At 37.8% G+C, this 21,665-nt stretch overlaps 1 protein-coding gene across 2 annotated transcripts; it reads right to left on the bottom strand.

Annotated features, from left to right (window-relative positions):
* Window positions 1-1,208: 1,208 nt before the first annotated feature.
* LOC143022225 (dimethyladenosine transferase-like) lies at window positions 1,209-16,420 on the bottom strand. Of its 2 annotated transcripts, none has more exons than XM_076180336.1 (6): window positions 16,281-16,420; window positions 11,810-12,029; window positions 10,593-10,802; window positions 4,312-4,518; window positions 1,618-1,761; window positions 1,209-1,475 (listed from the first exon to the last, which is right to left on the bottom strand). In XM_076180336.1, exons 2-6 carry the CDS (start codon window positions 12,023-12,025, stop codon window positions 1,281-1,283), a joined length of 972 nt encoding a protein of 323 aa, XP_076036451.1. In that variant the 5' UTR covers window positions 12,026-12,029; window positions 16,281-16,420; the 3' UTR covers window positions 1,209-1,280. The 2 variants fall into 2 exon arrangements, with proteins under 2 accessions (XP_076036451.1, XP_076036453.1); XM_076180338.1 differs by having other exon boundaries at window positions 11,810-12,026; window positions 16,281-16,341.
* Window positions 16,421-21,665: the final 5,245 nt, after the last annotated feature.

The following is a 21,665-nucleotide window of genomic DNA, read 5'->3' as shown; positions in this document are numbered from 1 at the left end:
TCATACTCTTAGCCCATTCCACATCTGCTCTCCTCTTTGCCTCCTTTATCTTATGCTTTATTTCTCTTTTCTTTGTACCCCTCATGTGATTTTCTCATCCTATTTTGTAACCAATCTGTGAATGTTTGCTTCATCTCTTCTACAACCTTCTTTACTTCCTCATCCCACCACTCACTACCATTCCTTCTATTTCCTTCCATTCTCCTTTTTCCACATACTCTCTTTGCACACCTTGTGGCTTCCTTCTTGAACCATCCTTTTTCCTAGTTCTACTCTATCCTTCACTGTCTTAGCTTCTCCTTGTATTTCTTTTCTTATTTAAGCAGTTTACTTTAAGTACCTCTCTATCTTGTCCTTTTCCTCTTTCTCCACCTACCCTCCACTTCCCTTCCACCAAAATTATTTGATATTCCCCTGGTAATAATACCAAATATTGCCTTAAATTTCATTGACCAATACACCATAGCCTCACAGTGGTCAACAAGTCCTTAGGCCCTTCCATAGACCTCTCCTTGAAGAAATACTGAACGACTGTCTGGGTTTTATTAAACTGGAAAATGTTTTGGAGTGACAGGTTCATGAAAGCAAGGCAAGGGAAGGAGTTGCATGCTGTCAACTCTCCTTATGTAAAAGATTTGAGTAAAGATTGCTAAAGCTGATAAGAGACATTGGGTGCAGTCTGGGAGTGCCAATCACTCAAGGCCTCCAGATAGAGGTGAGGATAGTGACGAGATATGAAGATAAGAGGCAACGAGATGATTCATTCTGCTGTCCATTTAACCCTTCAATGGTCTCAGAAAAAGAAGATGGAGGAGGAGAAGGAGAAGAAGAAGAAGAAGAAGAAGAAGAAGAAGAAGAAGAAGAAGAAGAAGAAGAAGAAGAAGAAGAAAAGAAGAAGAAGAAAAGAAGAAGAAAAGAAGAAAAAGAAAAAGCAAAAGAAGAGAAGAAGAAACGAAGAAAAAGATGAAGACAACATCATAGAGTGGTGGACGTCAGGAACAAACTGGACGAAACAATAGCGTGTGCAAAAACTATACACGAATTCAAGAGCAAACTAAACTAGACACGAGATACAAAGACAGAACACATGTAGCTCCCTTTCCCGTAAAATACAACTAGGTAAATACACGCAAAGGGAGCTGGTACAATTTCCTTGAATTTCATCCTCTTCATGCCAGGATTTCCCATGGGCTTAAATAAAATTTGGATACATTAAAAAGTTTATAGGATTCCAAATATATTATCAACAAACCATTCCTAAATTTAACAATAAATATGGCCTAAACAAAATGTATATCTTCTTTATTAAATGCATGTAGTAACTTTAGAAAATCATCTTGGTCCATATGACGGGCTCTCTTCTGATCAAACCCACTACCTGCTAAGACTTTCTCTACTTTGTTCTTCATATCTAGATCTTCTGGCAACGTCTTCTTGTGTAAAGAACAAAACGTTTTGTAATTTTTCTCAAGTGTCTGTAAAAGAATAAGAATAAATCTATAAACAAGTACATAAATAGTACAATAGAAACAAATTCATTTCATAGAATTAACGATTCAATCTTACAAGGGGCAAGGAGCCTTTAAGGTATATAGATTACACGACACTCCACCTTACCTGAATTACTGCTGACTGTTTAAAAGATGCTAAAAGGGTTTTATTTTTCCTAATGAAGGCCACACGTAGCAACCCATCCCATTCTTGGAAGTTTATGTTAGGAACTGGATTCTTAGGTTCTATTCTGACTACTGAAGATTCAACCTGGGAAAAGATGAACAAAAGAGAGTAAATTATCATTCCCTTCCTAGGGAGTGTGATAGGGATGGAATGGGTGGTAGTGGGTTTTCATGGCTTTGTTTTTTTGCTACCTCCTTTGTAAGAGAGAAAAAAGCCTTTGGTATATGTATGTATGTATTGTTCCCTTCAGGAAATATAATACATAGATACCAGTCTATTTTCCTTTACGAATCCTCAAATGGTAGTAAACATGATTTAGCTTTGAATTAACATGTTCCTTCACATTCTATTAATAAAGTGTCTAAACCACTTTACACAAAGAATACTGTGGTGATGGGCAATTGAATGCTAGAGCAGATGTGCCAGTTGGTGTCACTGGAAAATATATCATGCCTGGAAAGGCTGAAAACAAGAGAATGAGCTTTGTACTGAAGGAGAATTGGACATTGCTAATATAATGTTTAAAAAAGAAAGAGGTGCATAAATATATGTGGGTTAGAGTGGTTGGTGATTGGATAGTTGATTACAAAGTCATATCAAAGGATTACAAAGGCAGAGCATGCCGACAGGATTTTGGTCCATATCTAGGTTGGATGCAAAAAAATATATATATAAAAATGATAAATAAATAAATACACAAATAAATAAAAATTATAATAATGTAAATAATAATAAACAAAATACATAAATTAATGCATAGGAAAAATACATAAATAAATGCACTGGACAAAATACATAAATAAATGCATTGGACAAAATACATAAATAAATACATTTCTTTGCAGATGTGTAATTAGAAGTGTGGTCTGGCATTTGCTTAGTTGTGGGTACAAATCCTACACTTTTCTCAACTTCCCAGCTGTGAATGTTACCTGCCCCAACATTTCCTTAAGCACATAGGGCAAAGGTGACGATTTTGGGTGCAGCTTTGCACTACCTGACATAGGGTCCTCCTCCTCACCTTCTAAGAGGGTGTGCACATGAATATTCATGTGGATGTGCTGAGAACCAAGTACAGTGTGTCTGATCATCAGCTGGTGGAAGAAGAGGAATCGGAGCAGAGGTAACGAAATAGAAAAAGGGAAGAAGACAGATATGTTGAAAATGATTGTAGGGATAAAAATCAAGGATACAAGAGCTTGTCATATCCGAGGAGTGTGTGGAATGAAGTTGAAGGAGGGAGCAAAAATGAAAAAGGCGTGTTTTAAGGAGAAAGATTAAGTATGCAAAAGTGGAGTATGGGATAATAACTGTTACTCAAGTTTCACAGACTGGAAGCCTGCCACAGACTTCTCTGGGGAAGAAACTTTGAGTCAATTAAGTCCCTAGTTCATAGCAATACAAAATGGGAACCAGTCAACCGTTGTCAGTTGTTTTTATAAATACAGACAAAATACAGCTGATGACGAGTGAGGGAGATTTCTGGCCCAGTCCAAGGAACAGGCAGGGCTGGGCACATTCCTTAGTGCATTTCACTTTAGTTTGGCCACAGTTAGCACTCACAAACTATTAAAGCAATATAGGTGCCGGTATACTATATGGCCTATGAATTTTTTCTTTGATATAGTATGTAGCAGTAAGGGGAAGATGGGCAGAATATTTTAGGGAGTTGCTAAATGTGAAGGAGGATAGGGAGGGAAAGATAGCTGCAGTGGGAAATGCTAAGAAAATGACCATGATGAGTGTGGAAAATGGAGGAGAAATAAGGAAGGATGAAGTGAAGGCAGTTGTTTAGATGATAAAAGCAGGTAAGGCACCTGGTCTGGATGGATGTCATGCAGAATGTCTTAAAAAAGGAGGTACAGTGATGGTGGACTGGCTGGTGAGGTTATCTAATGTTTGCGGGAGAGAGGGTAGAGTGCCGGAGGGCTGGAGGAGTGCCTGTATAGTTCCACTTTACATGGGAAAAGGGGACAAGTGTGAATGTAGTAGTTTCAGAGGGATTAGCTTGTTAAGTGTAGTTGGGAAGGTTTATGGGAGGATCTTGATTGAGAGGATTAGGAGAGGAACAGAGGGAGTAATTGGTGAGGAACAGTGTGGATTTAGGATGGGTAGAGGTTCTGTAGATCAGATTTTTGTGGTAAGACACATATGTGAGAAAGCTATGGGAAAGGGGAAGGATGTTTTTTGGGCTTTTATGGATCTGGAGAAGGCTTACAACAGGGTAGACAGAAAGGCACTGTGGGAGGTTTTGCGGATTTACGGGATAGGAGGAAAGCTTCTAGGAACTGTCAAGAGTTTTTATGAGGGTAGTCAAAGGGCATAATTCCCCTCCCACCCATTTAATTCCCATCCACTCCACTTCCATTCACTATCCATCCCTCCCTCTTTTCTTGGCTCCTCCTGGATGACAGATTATCCCTGTATCTTGCCTACTGCCCTGGGTCAGAAGCAATGCAGCAAGACAAAGCATATCTATAGCAAGGATACTTCATTTAATCAGTGACCTCCCCATCTCCATCCCTTATATATTAACAGAACCTAACTAATCACAATCTACATGTATTGTGGAGGCTTACTTATGTTATAAAGAAAAAGAACCATGCACAGTCAACAAATATCTATCTTACAAACCTTAGGAGGAGGTCTGAAGTTGTTCTTGCCAACCTTCATGAGATGTTCTACTTTAGCGAGTAATTGAGTATTGACTGTTAGCCGGCAGTAGAGTTTATCTCCTGGTTTAGCAATTAATCTTTCAGCAAACTCTTGCTGAAACATGAGAATTGCGCACCGGAAGATGGGACGATGAAGTAACAATTTGAAGACAAATGGAGAGGATATCTGAAAACGACAAACAAAAATAAACTTATGTGTACCAAATCATATGCAGTACAATATAGTATAAGGAAAAACTGTAACGCAATTCAATAACTCATCATATCTACCGTTTAAAAAGCACTTGGAATGAGTACAACACTTCCGATGCTAAAATTTTGATGGGAACATATGACAAGTTCAACGATCAGATAGCAGCAAGGGTTGAGTGTCCCTGGTGGGATGCTGTCACCTCACACACAATCTCTCCCCTCTACAGTGTGTATGCTGCCTGAAAATGGATTTTGCTTTGACTCAGACTGTGTCTAATTTAATGGACTGACTTGGAGGGGTGGGGGGTGGGGGGGTTAGAGGAAGAGCAAGAGACACATAGAAAGAGAATGAGGGAGAGTGAGTGAAGGAAAAAGAATAGAAAATGAAAGAGAGCAAGAGAAAGAAAAGAGAAATATCTAGAGGTATGGTAACCATAAAACTAATGGTAGCATCCCCCTTTCCTCCAAGGCATTATGTTTGAGTATACCATGTACCAACAGTTATTTCAACAGGTCAAAATGCACAAGTACATCTACTTGGTATTCTTTCAGAGCATAGCCCTTAACCTGTCCTACACTGAATGATACATTCATATACCAAAAGGCCTTCTCCCCCTTACAGGGTGGATGGCCGAGTCAAAGCACACACCCATCCCACACCTATCAAAAAACCCAGTCATTGTCCCTCCTATCTTAACTCTGTACGGATGAAGGGGCATCCGTGTAATCTTGATGCTGCTTGGGTTTGCGGCAACACAGCACGACAGAGCACCTCCACAGCAGTACCAAGTCAGAGTTTGTTTACTACTGCTGCTTCATTTCACAGTGATCCCTTCCCCATATCATCCAATTGCATTCAAAAAGAAATCCCATTGGGCCACATCATTCTTTCATCCATTTATTGAAAAATACATTGTAAACAAAAATAAATCCCATTGGGCCACATCATTCCTTCATCCATTTATTGAAAAATACATTGTAAACAAAAAGAAATCCCATTGGGCCACACCATTTCTTTATCCATTTACAACTTCCCATTCACACCTATCTTTTGCACTGTCTTCTGATATCCAGTGTCCTCTTGGTTCCCCTCAAGTTCCCTCCCTCCACTTGCTTTCCACATTCGTTTTGCTAGTTTTCCTTCATTTATTCTTCCCATATGCACAAACCACCTCAACATTCTTTGAGTAACCCTATCCTCTTTTTCCACCCCCCACTCTCTGCCTCACCTCAACAATTCTCATTATCTACCCTTATACACCCCACCATACTTCTAAAAAATCTTCATCCCAAACACAATTAACCACTTTGGTACAATGACACCTATGTAGGCGTGAGTGGGTACACAAGGATGCTAGTGTTGACGCCTTGATTATACAGGTAAACGTCGACTTACGATGGCCGCGACTTACGATTGTTCGACTTTACGATGACGACGACGATATGATAATTTAACCCATTCAACTCCGATGACAAGATGTCTTGTCATTTGGTCAAATAAAACAAAAAATCATAAAACACCAAAATGTTTGATCAAACACCAGAAAAATATGACGTCAGTCCTCGCTTCGCTCGCAGCGAAGCGAGGACTGACGTCATATTTTTCTGGTGTTTGATCAAACATTTTGGTGTTTTATGATTTTTTGTTTTATTTGACCAAATGACAAGACATCTTGTCATCGGAGTTGAATGGGTTAACCCCTTCCATACGGTGCCGCACACGTAGGCGTCATGAGGAGCAAGTGGATTCGCGATATCGGCGTCTTGATTATATTTATTGTAGTCGCCCCTGTGTTTTTACATTCTCTCAAATGATTCATTCTCTGTGGTTTTCAAAATTCGCGGGTGAAAGAGAGAACGATCGATATAAGCGGTGACTATATTTTATTATGCGAGTATTATTACGTCACGTCGTACGGCTGGCATTGGCTGCTGCCCGCGAGATTTAAGTACCGTACTGAAAATACATACTATAGTGTTTGAATATGGTAAAAAGGATAAAAATAATTAAATAAACTACTGTACATGTTTAATAGGCTATATTCAGTATCTCTGGTGGTTAATATACAGGTAGGCTAGGTACAGTGACCACGGAACAGAGTGGGGATCGACTTACGATGAGATCGTCTTACGATGGCTCTATCGAAACCTAATGCCATCGTAAGTCGACGTTTACCTGTATATTTTTTTTTGTAGTTGTACACAAGTTATCCCTGGAGTCTGTGAACTGGCTGATCGTGTTTTCTGTGTTTATTATTACTCAGAGTAAAAGAGAATGAGTAATAAAGCAATGACTTTATATTCTATAATACAAATAGTGTGATGCATCATTTATATGCTGGCTGACACTGTGCACGAGAATTTGGCTCTTACTGAAGTGGTTAAATTCTTCCTTTCTACCTCCTATTCAGTCTTTGCTCTCCAGTGTTGCAGGCACAGAATGACATTTATTCTTCTGCCTCTGGCTGTTAATAGGCCATTTCACTCATCTGAGTGTTACGCATTCATCATAAACAGTTACACCTGTCTCAATGAATTCCTGGAAACCAACAATGGGTGCCTCCAAGTGACGTCCTGTCAACACCTTCCATGAGGCTCATATTCAGTCTCTGGGTTGGGCACAAGACCTTTCTCTCAGCTTAAATTGTACTTCCTCCCATTTCCTCCACCTTTTTACATATGATGAACTGACAACTGCTCTCCTTTTCTTACCACTACAAGCCAATGACATATAAACAGTCTCATGCTAATAGAACACAATGGTCAAACATATCTTCCTAAAGAGGTTTTTCTGACCATAAAACTAAGCTGTGGGTATAACACCAAAAAGTGCTCATGGATTACAGTCATCGTAAGTCATGATGTACACTTACCAAAGACAAACAGGCACTACATATAATTGGATATTTATGTGAACATCATGCTAATAAATTAAGACCCCATGAAGGCACTACATATAATTGGATATTTATGTGAACATCATGCTAATAAATTAAGACCCCATGAATATGTTCCAAATACCTTCAACGGAAATGAAGTATTAGTAAGAACCATATATTTCTTTTGTATAGCCATGCAGTATGCAGTATCTACATATGCATATGCATTCCCTGAATATAGTTTTTTGTTGTTAATCTGACTTCCTTGAGTAAACATGCCAAAGCACAATACAAAGGTCCATCTTGCAAGAATACTTGGCAAGAAATTGAATTCATGATATGTAACACACATAACAAGGGAGGCAGAGAGTGGGGATAGGAAAAATGCTGTCAGATTGGGTAGATCAAAGAGCAGAGATGTTTTTTAGGCATATATAAAGAGCACGCGAAGCAAGATGAGGAAAAGTGTGTGGCATGCTGTCCTTTCCATCTAAGCTCCTTGTAGATGAACAAACATCCCTGTTCCTTACTTATGTCAGAGGCAATGCAGCAAGACACAGCACCTCCACAGCAGGGCCCAACAACCAAAATACAGGGAAACTGTATATTTCGACTACTATCTGTAGTCCTCTTTCTGCTGAAGAGGACTACAGATAGTAGTCGAAATATACAGTTTCCCTGTATTTTCCGTTATTATTTCTCCGATAGTGGGTTTATAGTGAACTCATACCCTTAGATTTAAGGTTTCATACCCTGGCTAAGAACCACTGATATAACCCATGTGCCTTATTAATTCTCATTTCTTTCAATGCACTCCATACTTACTCTTTTGCTAGTTCTTATCATTCTCCCCTCCCATCAATCATTCTCTTAGCATCTCCCACTATCAGAATCAAAGCTTCCTTATACTCCCTTACATTCAGCAGTTTGAAATCCCCAACCCAACTTCCAGTCACTAACTTCAGTTTCATTACTATCTATCCATCTGCATGCTTTAACCTCTCCACTCTAGTTGACTTGCCTCCATTCACTTTTTCACTTCCTTCCAAAAGGAACTATATCAAACAAAACTATACTAGGTAAAATACCATATTAAATGCATGCACTGTTTTCTTTTTCAAATAAATGCAATATAAGAATCTATCTCCTAATAGCACCACTCTGGAGGTTGCAATATTATTCCATATACAGACGCTCCTCAACTTACGTTTTAGTTACGTTCCGAACGGCTGAACGTAAGTTGAAAATGAACGCAAGTTGTTACTGTACTATACATCCGTAAATTCTATTACCGTATCTTATAAAACACCCTTAAATCATTAATTATACACATAACATTGTAAAATAATAACATTAATTTCAAATAAATTAAATTCAAGCAACATAAATTGAGATGGTGGAGGAGGAGGGGGAGGATGAGGATGAGGCAAGGCATGTTCAGTTTGTTGTTTGTGCAATGTAAACAATGGATGCAGCGTCATGCGCAAGTATCGTTTGAACTACGGAGAGAGCGCTAAACTAAAAAATTCACCCAAAAAATTTTTTTATACAATTTTTTTTAGTCAGTTCAAACGTAAAACTGAAAAAATGTAAAACGAATGAACGTAAATAGAGGAGCGTCTGTATACTGTTATTGTAATTCCCAAGACTATCTGACCAAGCAGTCCCATCTCAATGAAGAATGTCATGTCTGGATTGGGGTTTTCCCATATATCCCTTATAGAGTATATGTTATGTTATTGGTGAGCGTAATTGTGTACAATGCAGTCTTCCATAATGTGTAGTATAGTGTGGGGTGAAGTGTTACATCTTGGACAGTTGTTGTTGTTGTTGTCGTTCCCTAGACTGTCTGAGCAGTCCTGTCTCCCCAAGGAATGCCATGGCCAAAATGGGGTTTTCCCACAAATCCTTTATAGAGTGTATGTTGTATTGTGGAGGGGAGTGGAGTGTATTCAGGGATGGAATGGGTGGGAATGATTTTATGCCTTTTTCTTTTTGGCTACCCCCCTTGTAAGGGGGAAAAAGCCTTGGTATATGTATGTATGTTGTATTGTTTGCATGTGTGATTGTGTATAATGCAGTCTTCCATTATGTGTTGAATAGTATGGGGTGAAATGTTACATCCAGTCTCCTCTTGTAAGTTAGAAGGGCTAGATGATGGCTGTACTGCCTGGTCATGTGGAATCTGTCCTCTTGGGGGAAGAGAGGATTCAGAAGGATGGATATGAGGAAGTTGGGCATGCAGTAGTGTGTTCTTTCAGTTTGTTGATGTCATATATACTATTATGTGATACAGTGAGGCTTCCATTTATGAGCATAATCTGTCTAAAAGTCCCATTTGTTAATCATAATGTGAATCCACTCTAAGCCCTACTTGGACCCCATATTTGGAGGAAGAGAAAGAGGAGGTGGAGGAGGAGGAGGAAATATAAAAATAAAATAAATATAAATAAATAAAAAAATATATATATATCAGCTAAGGAGAAGACAGAAGATTGGGGAGAGTAGAGAATGGTTGTGTATAGATGATGCTGTAATGCTGGACAGGAGCAGGTGGGGGATGGGGAGAGGGAGTATGTGTGAATATTTTGACAAAGCCTGAAGAGATTTCTTCCCATCTTCTCTTTTTCTGCAAGTGGGGATGAAGAAGGGGGTTCACCAATAAACTGATGCAACGTTGATGTGGATGTGGCATGTCTAGCTACACAGTTTCTGACTCAGGCAAATGCATGAGATGCAGGGATGGCCCATCATGCAGGAGGAGCCAAGAAAAGAGAGAAAAAGGGGTGGTGAATGGGAGTAGAGTATGTGAGAATGAAATGGGTGGGAGTGGATTTATGCCTTCGATTTTGTCTATCTCCATTGTATACAAGTAGCAAATACAGACTCCCCACAATTTATTTGAATTTCTTACTCTTACAAGGAGACAAGGGACTCTGGTGTATTTACTAAAAACAATCACTATTCAATCTGTTCATATATGGATATCTCACTGTGCATCATGTTTAGGAATGTATTTTCATTAAACCAGTGTGTACTGATACCTAGGTTTGCTATATAATTGGTTTTCCACAAATATAACCCAACTATGCAATGCAGTTTGCTTGTAGCTAATAAACCATTACCAACTTCAATATACAATTACAATAAAAGGCTTATCTGAACTCACCTGATATGGTAAATTTGCAACACAAGCATCAAATGTTGGAAGTTTTGCCTTTAGGACATCTCCGACTCTTATTTCTAATTTTGACTGATATGGGGTTCCAATGAATCTCTTATTTAATTCAGCAACCATGCGAGGATCCACCTCACAGGCTATTACTCGCTTGCCTTTCTCTAACAATTTGATGGTCATATTTCCTGTGCCTGGCCCAACCTGTAAAAGGATAATACATTAATAAACAAATGCATAAAAGATCTTTCAAGTACAAAGTTCTGCCATCCTTTGATGAAATTGTGTTTTCTCTTTCAAACTGCATGAAGGTTTGTTTCCATCATAATGGAGCAATTAATATCTGAACCCAGTCAAATGTGGTCCTGTGTAATTTAGCAGTTAGGAAATGGAATAAACATTAACCCCTTCATTACCGACCCGTCAACCTTACGTAAACAAACGTTTCAAACCGTCCCACGAATGGCTGTAGCCTTATGTTTGTAAACACAGACACTTGTCACCACGTGGGTAGCAATAACCCAAAAACCGAGGCCTTGAGAGCCCTCAATACACACAGCTTATAACTGTGACACGTGTGTGTCACAGGGAGCACACTCAGTTCCTAGCGGGTGCACTCAGCCGTGACACGCAGGTGTCACAAAACACACATCCGGTACTCAAGGGGTTAATCAAGTTACCAACTTGAAAATCATCTTAACTCCTTTCAAATTTCTCATCCAACTACACTACAGCAAACCCTCGATATATCAGACGATATGGGGACAGGTGTCATTATATCTGAAGATCAGTTATATCTGATGGAAATACCAGACAGATCCATGTTATCCCAAAGTTTGTCCAGTATTAGAAATTACAGTAATTCCTCCATATGATGGACAACATGGGGACAGGGGTCTGTCATTATATCCGAAGATCCCTTGCTATAACGGATGAAAATCCGTTATAGCGAGGGGTTGTCTGGTCAGATTTTTTGTCAGTTTTATCCAATATATCAAGATCCATCATATCAAGGGTTTACTATACTTCAAATCTGCTCTTCCTTTGGCTTTCTCCACCTTACCCTTTGGTCCCACCCTCTTTTATCCACACCTCATGTGCACTTTTCAGTTCTTCTTCGCAACCATTCATCATAGGGTCACCTCTTATCTGCCACTGTGCTAATGTCACAACCTGAACTATATTCATAAGACTCCTGAACATAAACCCACCTCAAGTATAACATCTGTGGACTTCAAACCAGCTTTCTCAACCATTGAAGTTATGACTAGAGGATTTTTCAATATGTGTTGGCCAAGATCTGTATTAAATACCAATCCCTGCTGAGGTGTGGCTGGCTTTGCACCTTTTATGCCAGCCTTGGTTGTCACAACCTTGGACACCTCTTTGTGCACGCGACATTTTTTCTGCACCCGCTCCTTAGGCATCCTGCTGAAATGCAAAATTATACATTAACAAACTATACATTAAGGTTTGTGGGTTCAAGTCATTGAGATCTTAAGAAATACATTTAACAGAAAAAAGGTAATCAATTATAAAGAAATACAGTAAAACATATCCAAAATATGAGAAGACTAGTTCAGTAGTCCTCAACCTAGGGATCACAATTCCCGAAGGGATTGTCTGTTTCAAAAGGTGCATTCTAAATAATATACAAATATTACTAAAAACCCTTTTATTTTTCCCAAATTAGTATAAATCCAGCCCAGGTGACAGGCCAAAACCTATAATTGCTTTCCTCACCCCGTAAGCTGACTGTGGTCACAAATCACCCCCAGAAATCCCAAAATTCCCCCCTGGGGGTGAATTTCACCCATAATGAGAACCCCTGCTCTATAGGGACATGAGAAGTTCAGGTAAAAAATAACTAACTATTTGAAGGCAGCTGGGATGTTTTTTTCTTGTCTATACAGTTGACCATTGCAAATTTTATCACAGGGGTCAAGTCACTACTATAGATAGTTTAAGGGGGTCATAATATGAAAAACATTAAGAACCAATAGGCTAGCTAATGAAGAGCACTGCCCCTCTTAATTTCCTGTCCTAACCTAGCATAACTTGAATGTCCCTTTCACTGCAGTGATTTTAGACCACTGGGCTATTTTCACTAGTGATTAAAGCCTGCAATGTTGTTTATGATATTGAAAACAAAAATTATATAATCTAAACACTATGAATAACATTAAGTAATAGAAAAAACACCCAGGAAGTGTTGACACAAATACAAAATCTCTGTCGCCACTGCATCACCAACCAGCTATGATCTAGCATAGTGAAGTCAGCCCAGGCAAGTAATCAGACAAACCAAACTCAGCCTAATGTTCATATATTAAATTCAAAGACAATCATCACATTACATTATTCTTCATTAATTTTTTGTTTAACTTGCTTTACTCCCTTTGATACTCGGGTGCAAATGTGGCAGGAAGGGGTGGAGTGGAGGTGGAGGTAGAATGTAGATTGAGAGAGGCAAGTGGATGCCTTTGTGGATTGGAAAGTGTAATGAGAAATAGACATTTGGGAATGGATGCTAAGGGGAGATTGTATGAAGGAGTGATTGTGCCAGCAGCGCTGTATGGGGCAGAAACATGGAACATAGGAGAGGAAGAGAGAAGGAGTTTGAATGTTATTGAGATGAGGTGTCTGAGAAGTATGATAGGGGTTACTAGGCTGGACAGAGTGAGGAATGAGGAGGATGCATGAGGTGGAGTGGATGGGGGGATGGGGGGGTGAGGTAATGTGTGAGAAAAATTTGACACAGCCCGAAGGGATTTCTCCCCGTCTTCTCCTTTTCTGCATGCGGGGATGGAGAGGGGGGGGGTCACCGATTTAATGAAGCGACCTTGCTATGGATGTGCTGTGTCTTGCAACACTGCCTCTGACCCAGGGCAGTGTGCTGGATGCAGGGATGACCCATCCAGGAGGTGCCAAGAGGGTGGAGGGGAGTGGAATGTATTAGGGATGGAATGGGTGGGAATGGTTTTTATGCCTTTTTCTTTTTGACTACCTCCCTTGTAAGGGGGAAAAAAGCCTTTGGTATATGTAAATACTCCCTTCGCTTAAAAAAATGTTCCATTACAGAATATGAAGGTATTTTTTTCAAAAGTGCACACCTTGTGATATAACATTAGAATATTAAATACTAATTTTGTAAACTATAATATATCGATACAATATACGTATTTCTTGGTGGAAATCCGTAACAAAAAAATATTGCTAAAAGCAAATAAATTTCTAAGCGAAGCTGTTATCATAGGATCAAGATGCTATGTTATCTGTCCAGTCCCACTTAAAGCAAATACACTACTGAATGAAATTGTGACCACAAGATCTGGAAAACACCCTCAGTACTTCCGTCAGCACCTCGCATAGTACATATTTTTAAAACAGTGTTACTGAGTTGAGATTCATGCATTTCTTAAAGCTATACAACTTATGTACACTCCTCAGTCTGGTTGGATACCAAAACTGGCTGTCAACAAGTCTAATTACCAACAGAATTATAGGTATCGCATTATTAAATGCAGGTTAGGTTAGGTTTGAATTGATTTTGTTCGAAATTTGGGAATATAATTCCCAGGGGCTTTTAAGTAAGCCCATTTGAAGGGTAATTCAATGCATGAGTGTGTGCAGTCTTGGATGAATTTATCATACTTTAATTTGTTTGACCACTGCATCTATCAAAATAAATATGGTGTCTCAAGCAGTCCCAGTATGTCTCTAAGGGTATTGCTTATAGCAACCTTTTCTGTTGTTGATTTCTGCCAAGGAAAATGTATATTACGAGGATGTATTATAATTGACAAGATTAATATTTAATTTTCTAATGCTATATTGCATAAGTGTGCAGTTCTGAGAATTTACCAATATGAATACCAAAGATCCTCACTCCCATGGATTTTATAATAAGTTTATTTGACATTGAATCAATATACATGAAGTGCAGACAATGAAAAAAACACAGTTTGAAATAACACCTACAATTGCCGAGGATAACACAAAAAAGTATGTAAGCTTATTTCCATAGTGGTCATTACACAACGAACTGTTAAATATGAAGTTCTCTCAAAAGTTGTTTTATTATAATCTTAGCAATATTCCCTGTCTGGAGTAGTAATCCCCATTTTGGGGTAATGGCTGCTTGTGGGGTTAAAAACTGCTCAGTAACCTTACCTAACCATTCCATAAAACAAAATAGATCTTTCAAACACAAAATATAAAGTGTAAAACATATATCTGCATGATACTTGAAAAGAACCAATTTTCATATTAGGGGAGGGTCAAATGGGTAAATTTTTAGAAGTGCACACCTACGCAATATTGCGAGAGAAAATTATTTGTTAATTTCATAAATCATAATACATCAATATAATATGCAATATTCTTGGTGGAAATCAAAAACAAAAAAGTTGCTAAAACAGATACACTAACGAACAAAGTCACAGCGGTTGAATGATAAGCCATTTTTGTATTGATAGATGCTGAGAAATGATGATAAATTCGTCTATTCTAACCTAACCTGTATTTAGTAATTCAGTACACCTAATTCTAAAGATCATCCAGGTCATTGTCATCAAGGATGCTAACAGCCTGATTATTATTGTACCTCGGGCAATAACAGACAACGGCAGAACCCCGTGTTCTCTCATAAAGGCCAAGGAAACCCTATTGTCTTTATAAGAGTCACAGAATGCTTATTAATGTCATCTGGAGTTGGAGAAAACCCAGTGCACAATGTGAAAGCCGTCGTCTAACTGACAGTGACTGGACTGGACAGACAAGCATGATGTCTCGATTCTATGTCCACAGCTTTATTCAGTAGTATATTTGCTTTCATCAAGGTTTTTTATTTATTTCTGACAAGAAAAATGTATATTAAATTGATGTATTATAATTTACAAAATTAATAATTCATTTTCTATTGCTATATCACGTAAGTACTTCTAAAAAAAAATACCATCAAATGACATGTTCTTGCTTGTTCAAATAAACTTTGGGAAGTGCAAAATACTTTTCAGTAATCTATAGTAGTTCCATGCATTATAAGAATACAAAGATCTATAAAAGCACATATTCCAATAATAATTCCTAATGGTATGGTATGGTCATGGAGTCCATATTAATGATAATAGACTATGGTACTGGTACCAAAACAAAATTGAGAAATGTTCTTAAACCTAATTTACCAAGCAAGATTACAGATACAACCAAAATATAACTAAGTTAACTCATAACCAAATAATACTTACTGATATAACTTTAACGCCTTTGGTTCCGATTCAATTTATATAAACTATTACTGTAACTATGTAACTATATCGTGCCTTACACCGTGTCTGTGAAACTCTGAAGTAAAGTAAACGATTTACTAATGGAACATCCCATTTCTATTCCTAACAAAAAACAAGGTTCATCATCAGTACATTTAATAATCTATTGACAATATGAACCACCTTTTCATGTAAATATCCATAAGTCAATATGATATATTACATCCTAAAGTCTGGCCTACTTCGACCAGACTGTTCCACCTTTTGCGAATGTACGACATTGACCAATAGTTATATCAAATAAACAAATGTATGACATATATCTCCATAATTATGATTCACAAGCACATTTAATCAGAATCACGCTACTGTAATTTCCTTAACATTATATATAGTTTATGGTATTATTTACCTCCAAGGATGGGATAAGTTTACGCACGTGTGTCAAGAAACGTTGCCAATTTGAAAGGAATCTTGCTGTGTATAGCGGTATAGAGTACACCAGTATCATACGTTCTCAGACAAGAACAATTTAAATTAATTCAGTTTGTGCATACTGAATGATATATTCTAAGATTCTTGTCATATATGAAGGTTATCTATATATTATGTTGTTATTCTAAATTTGATAGAACAACACGAAACTTATTGTAAAAAAAAAATCGAAAATAATCTTACTAGGTGCTACACTGCCCTCGATGCGTAGTTGTGACGCGTCAGAAAAATAGATTACATATAGGGACTTGTAGTTCTTCATACTGAAAATACATAACCTTTACACACACATTTTAATGAATAGTAAAATTATATATCATACAATTAAAAATCTACATGGTTTTCTTCTTGTTTAAATGTGCTGCACTTCAATTATGCTGAGTAGAAGACTAGCGATTTATTTTTTTGTAAAGCTAAATTTGGAGTCGTGGGTAGGACGTGGGGCGTGGGTGACGACCGCCTATCCAATTTCTGGGTAAATTGTGAGAGCACCACCAGAACTTCAGACACTGTGAAACAGTCCAATTAATAAAAAAACATAAAAAATTCTACACTTTGAGGTTGTTGTGACTATCAGTGTGGCCTTTAAACATTTTTCCTATTTTATTCGAGGACGCCTTTGGCAATGTTTATCCCACCTTTTAATAAAATCTATCAATATCCTCGGTGTGTTCAGAATTGGGTACAGCGAAGATGTTGATAAATATTTATTAAAAGGTGGAATAAACATTGCCAAGGCGTCCTCGAATAAAATAGGAAAAATGTTTAAAGACCACACTGATAGCCTCAACCAGGGTTGCCGTTTCGTAGAATTTTGTACCAAAACATAGAAAAATAGCGGCCTGTGGCAACTGCACGAGGACATGAGGATTTTTTTTCTACATATCAATAGGCTGTTCAAAACATTTAAAACCCAAGCTGTTGTTTAAAAAACATTTAACTAGTTATCAAATAATAAATGGTACATCAAAATATGACTTTTATTGGTAATTATGTTAATTATAATATATTGTACACCAAAAGATACGTATTTACGGTGTAGAAAAAAAAATTCTACGCTAAAGTTTCAGCTTTCTTTTTGCGATAATAATGTAAAAAATATTTTTTATATTCTTATGAATATGTTAGGGCATGGGGTTCTTATATACATTCAAGAATAAAAAAACTAGAACCAACATTTTGTCAAAGTTTGACAAGTATATCTTGCTATGAAAGTCTGCACACGCCCGAGAAAAATGTATGTCCCGGTATGGCAACACTCCCATTCTACACGGCAGTGTAGAAAACGCGGCATCCTTGGTCTCTACAACCTCAGTGTGATTTATCGCATTCCCTGTAGCGGCTGTCCCTTAGCATACATCGGTGAATCAGGTCGAGGGATTGAAAAGAGATTGAGCGAACACAAAAATGACATAAGGGCACACACGACATCCAGATCCCTTGTTCGCCACCTCGAACAATGTAACAACCTACCTGATTGGAACAAAGTCGAGATTCTGCATAAGGGATTACAAAAGAAAATGAGAAAGACGGTGGAAGCTGCACATATAAACATCCAAGTAAACAACATCCAATGCAGCTCGTCTTTTAGTAATTAACGCTCTGGAAAAAACCTGACGCTCGAAGCTTGACGAGTTCCTCCCAAAGCAGAAATAAATTTTGTGATCATGATGTATTATAGCGAGTCCTCTGAAGAAGGTCATAGTGACCGAAACGTTAGGACAATAAACATATTCTGAAGCCCATCTTCGTTTACCCTTCCCCACCTATCACTCTCATTTGTCTCAATTTCTAAATGTATGTATATGTATATATATATATATGTGTGTATATATATATATATATATATATATATATATATAAATATATATATATATATATATATGCTAATAAGAACACGGGTACGTGTGTTCACTTATGCCAAGTAGACCACTTGTAAAAAGAAACTAACGAAGCTTAGCGCTTTCTTATTTTACATCTACAGTTGCAATGAAGTTGTAATATACGAAAGCGCTCTGCTTCGTTAGCTTCTTTTTCCAAGTGGTCTACTTTGCATATATATATATATATATATATACATATATATATATATATATATATATATATATATATATATATATATATATATATATATGTGTGTGTGTGTGTGTGATAGTGGTTACATAGCATTCAACCAATGTTTTAGGGTCTGCTTTAATGCGCCCCTACGGACCGGAGCCACACATTATTTTGTCTATTATAGAGTAAAATCTCTACCCATAGAAACAATATGTTATTTATTTTATTACGACTATCCCTACATTATACCGTTCTCTTGAAATTGCCTTTTGCATTTTATTTTAGTATTTCTCTTCTCTTCCTCTTTTGGTGGGTGTGGGGGAGGGGCAGGAAAAGTTTTGCCATCCTGATTCCCATGCGAGTTTTAAAACGCGAGAAAGTGGGACGGAATGATGGGACTAGGGATCCAGCTCTCTGTATGTTCATCCTACGAGGAGTCAAGGCAAAAGAGTGTCTGGAAGGATTACTCCAACTCAGGGTCGTAGCCACGGGGCGGGGGGGGGGTTCTTTGGGGGGCTAAGCCCCCAAATTCAATTAATCCCTCAATTTTTTTTACTTAAAAGAACTTTAAATACACTGCACCGGAAAACTTACAGAAAATAAGCTGTTTATGGTGAATTTGTGATACATGACGTATATACATAAAATATAAAATTGTAGCTATCATCACAGGCATATCAAACATCATCAATGATTATATATATACGTGTGTGTGGGCACAGTACATCGTCAGCTTCCCAAAGCATGATTAGCCCCCCCCCCCAATAAATAAATAAATAAATAAATAAATAAATAGATAAATAAACAAATAAATAAATAGAAATAAATAAATAAATAAATAAATAAATAAAATAAAATGAAATAGATAAAAATAAAAAATAAAAGATAATTCCTGGCTACGGCCCTTCTCCAACTAGAACCCTAAAATTTGAGTCATTAAACGTGCAGTATGTCTGTCAGGAAGGAAATGGATGTGCTAGCGTTAAGTGAGACTAAGTTGAAAGGGAGGAGTAATTTTGAGTTTGGGAGTATGAGGGAGAGTGTAGGGAGTGAGGAGGGGGCAAGGGAGGGAAGGAATGGCTCTACTAGCATGTGATGAGATAGAGAAAGTACTAGGTGGAGTGGAAGGAGGTTTCTTCGAGGTTAATGTTGGTGAAAGTGAAACTGGGAAGGGAGATGCAGGTTTTTGTGAGGGCATATGGGCCTGGTAGTGAGAAGAACGAAGAGGAAAGGGTGGCCTTTTGGCAGAGCTGGGCGCATTTTCGCCGAGCAGGTAGTGCGTTCCTAACGCAGTAACGCAAGAGCCCAGCTCTGGTTATTTTTATGTTTTAGAATAGGGAATATTAATGTCGTATTTTAAGTATTGATTTATTTAGAATATTCGCATGAAGTAAATACTTTTCTATTTCTTTCATCAAAACCATTCTCAAGGAAATCAAAATCGGTAACGCACTGACGGTAACGCATTGATTGTAACGCACCATTTGTCCGGCTCTGTTTTCTATACATTTAAATGGATGTTTGGGATTTTGATAGGAATGTCTATGTAGTAGTCTTGGGAGATCTCGATTCTACAGTAGGGAATGAGCTAGTAGATAGGGTAGTAGGTAGATCTGAGGTACCAGGTAAGAATAGAAGTGGAGAGTTGATATTGGTGATGTGTTTAGAAAGAGAAATGGGTCAATTCTAGATCCACCCACTGATCAACTATAGACTCTCTACCTCAACTAACATATATTAGGTTAGGTTTGATTACGTTAGGTCATGTTAGGTTAGGCCAGGTTGGGTTAAGTTAGGTCAAGTTAGGTTATAATCAACTGTAGTACGTCCTCCCCAGAAATACTCAACTGTTCAATATCCACCCCGAGCACGTAAGAACATATGAATGAAAGAGACTGCAAAAGACCATAAGGCCTACAATAGGCAGTTCCATGTCCATTACCACCTATCATCCCCATCCATAAAGTTATCTAATATTCTCTTAAAGCAGCCGATAGTTTCAGCGCTCACTACATGGTTACTATCTCTATCCATTCGTTGGCTACTCTATAAGTAAACCAGTTCTTACCTATTTACTTCTTGAATATGAAAAAGTGTGTGCGTGCGTGTGTGTGTGCGTGTGTGCGTGCGTGTGTGTGTATTCACCTTGGTCACCTTGGTCTTTGGATCACGTCTTGGACTCGTGATAAACAGCTATTTCCCTCCCGGAAGAGAGCTCAGAGCTCGTATGACCGATCTATGGGTAATGCTATGACCTTTCACACACACACACACACCCAACTCCCCGTGTGTGTGTGTGTGTGTGTGTGTGTGTGTGTGTGTGTGTGTGTGTGTGTGTGTGTGTGTGTGTGTGTGTGTGTGTGTGATTCTGTAACCAATCCCAAATTTTGATGATAGCAATCAGTGTTTAAAAAGAGAGCCAAGGATAAGTATACGTGGGAAAGGATGGTGGATGGAAAGGTTGCTGATAAAAAGGCATTAATGTACTATGTTGTGGTATCCAAAGGGAGGATAGGAAGAGTTCTGGATGTCCGTGTTCTCAGGGGAGAGAGTGGAGGAGTGTCAAAAGTTTTTAGTGGAGGAGGAGGAGTAAAAGGAGGGAAGATGGAGAGTTGCTTAGATGATATATATATATGTATATATATATATATATATATATATATATATATATATAAATATGTATATATATATTTATATATATGTATATATATATGTATATATATATATATATATATATATATATATATATATATATAGAGAGAGAGAGAGAGAGAGAGAGAGGGATAGATAGAAATATATAGATATGCAGAGAGAGAGAGAGAGAGAGAGAGAGAGAGAGAGAGAGAGAGAGAGAGAGAGAGAGAGAGAGAGAGAGAGAGAGAGAGAGAGAGAGAGAGGTATGGAAGGTGACGAGGGAGAGAGAAGAGATAAAGGAATATGGGTATGTTTTAAGGAGGAAGTGACGAAATGTACAATCCCAATAAATCATATTATTAACAATTTCCTCATGATTACATTATCCACAATTTTCCACCGATATTTCAAACTTAATTATCGGATTTTGAAGACATTAAATACTATAGTAAAGATTAAACACGTTCAAAACACGTATACTTCTGGCAATACTTTGTACTAGCTCCGGTCATTTAAAATATCTTATATTTTTCTTTAGCTTTCGCTCAGGTTAAGTATTCAATTTGTATTAAATTTTATTACATTTGGAGATCTGAATTTACTATTTATG

This window comes from Oratosquilla oratoria, chromosome 44, assembly GCF_046742065.1.
Source record: "Oratosquilla oratoria isolate Oo_2021 chromosome 44, ASM4674206v1, whole genome shotgun sequence".
In the NCBI taxonomy this organism is placed as follows: Eukaryota; Metazoa; Arthropoda; class Malacostraca; order Stomatopoda; family Squillidae; genus Oratosquilla; species Oratosquilla oratoria.
The sequence above is the reverse complement of the archived record's forward strand: the minus strand, read 5'-3'. Positions and strand labels throughout refer to the sequence as shown.

Excerpts from the sequence above, each read along its gene's own strand:
- LOC143022225 (XM_076180336.1), bottom strand. The coding sequence starts at position 12,025 with ATGCCTAAGGAGCGGGTGCAGAAAAAATGTCGCGTGCACAAAGAGGTG. Across the intron at positions 10,803-11,809 it reads CCACAGATGTTATACTTGAG|GTTGGGCCAGGCACAGGAAA; the intron begins GTGGGTTTATGT and ends ATCCTTTTACAG. Across the intron at positions 4,519-10,592 it reads TTGCAAATTTACCATATCAG|ATATCCTCTCCATTTGTCTT; the intron begins GTGAGTTCAGAT and ends TGTCGTTTTCAG.